This window comes from Oratosquilla oratoria, chromosome 5, assembly GCF_046742065.1.
Source record: "Oratosquilla oratoria isolate Oo_2021 chromosome 5, ASM4674206v1, whole genome shotgun sequence".
Classification (NCBI taxonomy): Eukaryota; Metazoa; Arthropoda; class Malacostraca; order Stomatopoda; family Squillidae; genus Oratosquilla; species Oratosquilla oratoria.
The window spans coordinates 12520887-12525886 of record NC_134781.1 but is presented as its reverse complement, the minus strand read 5'-3'; the positions used below and the strand labels follow the sequence as shown (position 1 = coordinate 12525886).

The 5000-nt window shown below is 40.1% G+C and overlaps 1 protein-coding gene across 1 annotated transcript in view; it reads right to left on the bottom strand.

The window, feature by feature from the left end:
- LOC143025674 (uncharacterized) overlaps positions 1–5000 on the bottom strand; it is an 8636-nt gene that overhangs the window by 192 nt on the left and 3444 nt on the right. Inside the window, exon 2 of the mRNA XM_076185673.1 lies at positions 1–174. This exon is cut by the window's left edge and continues 192 nt beyond it. Within this exon, the coding sequence (XP_076041788.1) occupies positions 1–174 (174 nt within the window). The remainder of the gene's footprint in view (positions 175–5000) is intronic.

Sequence of the window (5000 nt, the reverse complement as noted above, 5' to 3'; positions counted from 1 at the left end):
ATCCTCTAACCGTCCTATCCTTTCTAGTGTTTTCTTCTTGAACTCCTGCTGCACCGTCTCATCCTTGAGTCTCCACCACCTGATCCTGGGTTTTCCCCTCACACCTCCGCTCCTTCGGGTCCTCACAACCAGCTTCGCCAAAACTGGACTGTGCTGCTTCCCTACACACTCTCCCTGTAGCAATTTACAATCGTCCACCTCTCGGATGTTACCTCTTCGGGATGGCTAGAAACCCAGCCACGGGATGGCTAGAAATAGTTGCCCCGTGCCGGTCCCAAGCCCGGATAAATGGGGAGGGTTGGCGTCAGGAAGGGCATCCGGCCGTTAAAACATTGAAATATACTGGAATATTTAAAAGAGCTTCTGGTACCCCAAAGCTTTACAATAAAGATGTTTGTGATCTAAACTTTTGATATTTTCTAGATTATAGATTTTTAATTGTACGATTCTCTTCAGTTACAAAAAAAAAAAAAAAAAAAAAAAAAAAATCCCTGACGAAAACCTTCGAATCTAAATTTGTTCTGGAATGTCTATCTTGGTCCTAGATGATAAAGGTCACACTCAATAATTTGCTGGATGACTCAAACCCCCCTCTCTCCTTCTCTCTCTCTCTCTCTCTCTCTCTCTCTCTCTCTCTCTCTCTCTCTCTCTCTCTCTCTCTCTCTCTCTCTCTCTTTCTATCCCAATCTCTCAAGGATATCACACTTCATTGAATTTCTAAGTATTTTACTTAACTGTATTAATTGTCTTATACAGGAAAGGAGTTACAATCATAATATCCCACCTTTGTTTGCCCTTTGATCAAACTTGACCGTGTCTTTGTTAATATCGCTGAATAGGATCGTTCATATATACGGTTAGCACCGAAAATATACTCACTCTTTGAAATGCTTTGTACATACATATACCAAGGCTTTTTCCCCCTTACAAGGGAGGTAGCCAAAAAGGAAAAGGCATAAAATCACTCCCACCTATTCCATCCCTGAATACACTCCACACCCCTCCACCCTCCCTCTTATCTTAGCACCTCCTGGATGACGGGTCATCCCTGCACCTTGTCCACTGCCCTGGGTCAGAAGCAGTGTCGCCAGACACAGCACATCCACAGCAAGGCCGCTTCATTGCTTTGTAACGTTGTCAAATCCATTAGTTCACCTTATCATCATCTCAAGAAAGTAGAGGTCACGAGTTGACTAAAATGGAAGAGGGACTATACAGGACTAGAGTAGATGGATTTTTTTTTTTTTCATATCAAATTTAAGAACATCATTTTCCAGACAGCTGATAATAACGTGGGCTAATTAATTCGTTGTTTCAGCACATTTCAAAAAGCAAGTACAAGTTTGGGACAGCTTGTTTTTACTAACTTATTCGAGTATATTGACATAGTCTCTCTCTCTGATCATGTATATTGAATTACATATATAATGAACAAAAAGTCTAAGAATGGACGATAATTTCTGTCGTGATATCATATTTGCTGATATCATGAAACTTGACTGTTCTGTGAAATCAGAAATCTTTAATTCTGGGAAACGATATCCAAGGTGATGAATAGGATCTCACATCCCTGATCTTTTATGTCCTCTTGGTGAGAATAAAGATAAAAATGAGGAAGGGTGCGTATTAGAAAGGATACTGAAGGCACAAGCTAGTTTTTTTTTTTCAATATCCTCATTGTTTCCTAGATAAGAAAAAAGGAGACATGTTCTAATACTCCATAATGAAATATAGTCATTATTGTACTCTGTTTTCTTGTTGGTTGTTCTAAAGATCAAAAGGTCCTGTGGTAATATGAATGTTTGTGGGTGATTATTATCGCAAACACACACACACACACACACACACACACACACACACACACACACACACACACACACACACACACACACACACACACACACACACACACACACACACACACACACACACACACACACACACACACACACACACACACACACACACACACACACACACACACACACACACACACACACACACACACACACACACACACACACAAACACACACACACATAAACACACATACACACACACACACACACACACACACACACAAAGGCGGAGCATGAACACACACACACACACACACACACACACACACACACACACACACACACACACACACACACACACACACACACACACACACACACACACACACACACAAAGGCGGAGCATGCACATACACACACACACACACACACATACACACACAAAGGCGGAGCACACACACACACACACACACACACACACACACACACACACACACACACACACACACACACACACACACACACACACACACACACACACACACACACACACACACACACACACACACATTACAAAGGCGGAGCATGCCGACAGGAGACCTTTTGGTCCATATCTAGGTCGGATGCGAAAAAATCATAATATATACACACACACACGCATACACACACACACACACACACACACACACACACACACACACACACACACACACACACACACACACACACACACACACACACACAGATCCTACAGACTTCAGACCGGTATCCCTTACAAGCACAGATGCAAAAATATGCGAAAAGGTTATCAGGAACAAATGGATCAAACACTTGGAAGAGAATAAAATACTAAACCCTAAACAATTTGGCTTTAGAAGTGGAAGATCGTGTACCAGAAACTTAATATGTTTTTACTTAAGATTAATAGAGATAATACAAGAAAGAGATGGCTGGGCAGATTGCGCCTCTTGGACTTGCAGAAGGCTTTTGACAAAGAACCACATAAAAAGCTAATAATAAAAATTGAAATAATAGGAGGAATATAAGGTAAGCTACTGGAATGGATGAAAGATTTCTTAACTGGGAGAAAAATGATAGTGGCACTTAGAGACAAAAACTCGAACTGGGAAGATGTGATTAGTGGCGTCCCGCAGGGCTCTGCATTGGTTCCTTTAATGTTTGCTATATATGTAAATGATATTGATGAGAGAGTAAAATGTTACATGAACTTTTTTGCTGATAATGTCAAATTACTTAAGAGAGTAAGCACAGAAGAAGACTGCAGATCGCTACAAGAAGACTTAGTCAAAATATGGGAATGGAGTCAGAGGTGTGAAGTGAATTTTAACGTTAAGAAATCCAGTATAATGGAATATAGAAGGAGCAAAAATAGAATACCGGGTCAATATAAAATTGGTACCAAGGATGTCAAAAAAGTCGACTCAGAAAGGGACCTTGGAGTGATTATCTCAAGTGACTTGACACCTGATAAACATGTCAGTAAACTAGTTGGAGAGAGTTTTAACTTATTAAGATCAATGAAATTGGCCCTCGACTACGTGGAGGAATAAATGGTAAAGAAAATAGTGGTTGAACTGATAAGACCTAAATTGGAGTATGCTGCAACACTATGGGCACCTAGTACAAAAAAAATGAAAGAATTCAAAGAGCAGTGATAAAAATGGCACCTACATTATCAAAATTGACATACGAACAAAGATTGGATAAATTATATCTATCAACACTGGAACAGAGAAGAGAAAGAGGTGATTTGCTGACCATTTACAGAATTATGAAAGGCATGGAAGTTCTTGATAGAGACGGCTTAATAAAATGGGATGGAAGAGAAACAAGAGGATACGAGAAGAAGCTAAAGAGGACAGTTGCAAAAGAGTTTTCAAAAAGAATAGCCTTCCACACAGAGTGATTGATGTCTGGAACAAACTAAACGCGTCCCGTAAAATGCAATTAAATAAATACACACACATGCACACACAAATACACACACGCACACACACACACACACACACACACACACACACACACACACACACACACACACACACACACACACACACACACACACACACACACACACACACACACACACACACACACACACACTCATAATATACATACACAAATCCATTTGTTTAAGGATATTCGTTTGTAACTATTTCTTCATCGGTAACAGTAACAATAGCAGTAACAGTAAACGTAAGGGGTAATCATAGCAAGTAACAGTAACGAGGGTCAGTAGCAAGAGTGGAAGAAGGATGTGTACCTTTGGGCTTGTGGTTCTCTCCTTCATGGTCTTTGTTGAATGAAGAGACTAATGACCTCTTATGGTTCCTTTGAATTCTTCCAGCATCACCACCACTAATGCAACCACGAACTCCACAACCACCACCACTTGAACCACTACCACCACAACCACCAACACCACTACTACAATTACCACCACCACAACCACAACCTCAACCGCAATCCCCACCGCCACCACCACCACTTCAACCACAACTACAGGCACTGCCACCACTACCACAATCACCACTAAACCTCCTACCCATTTTCTGTGCCTTCAATCTCCCTCCTTTTTTTTCCATGTGGGGCGAGTGGGGGAATACTTTTGTGATACCCCTATTGGCCAGAGTAACGAGACTAATCTCCACCTAAAGATGATCATTGGTCACCTATATATTCTATCCATAAAGTTACAAACTACAGTCCATGACATTTGACCTTTTTTTTTTTTGTATGATCTCTTTCTCCAACTGCCCGTTATACGGTGTAATGCGTATGATACACAGGAGAGGTTACAATATAATAAACTTCATCCTATGATGCTTTCCAATTTCACCATCGCAAACTTCCTAAGATAGGCATTGGGTTTTGTACATTAAAATTCTTAATTATAATTTGTCGGTGACATGTGTAACTTTTTTTTTTTTTTTTTTTTTTTAGTTTCAAGAAAAGAGGCTTGTTTGTTTACTCTCTTAACAAACCTCCTAAACATGAATTAAAACAAAATATTACCAAAACTAAAAGAAAAAGTTATTTGCAAACTGTACATTTGACCATTACACACACCACGTCCATGAAATTGAGCGTTTTCTACAATACTTATACACATGCTCTCCTAACTACAACATCCTTTGTGTCATTGACTTACTTACGAATGCTCCCTACATCAAAATAAGCA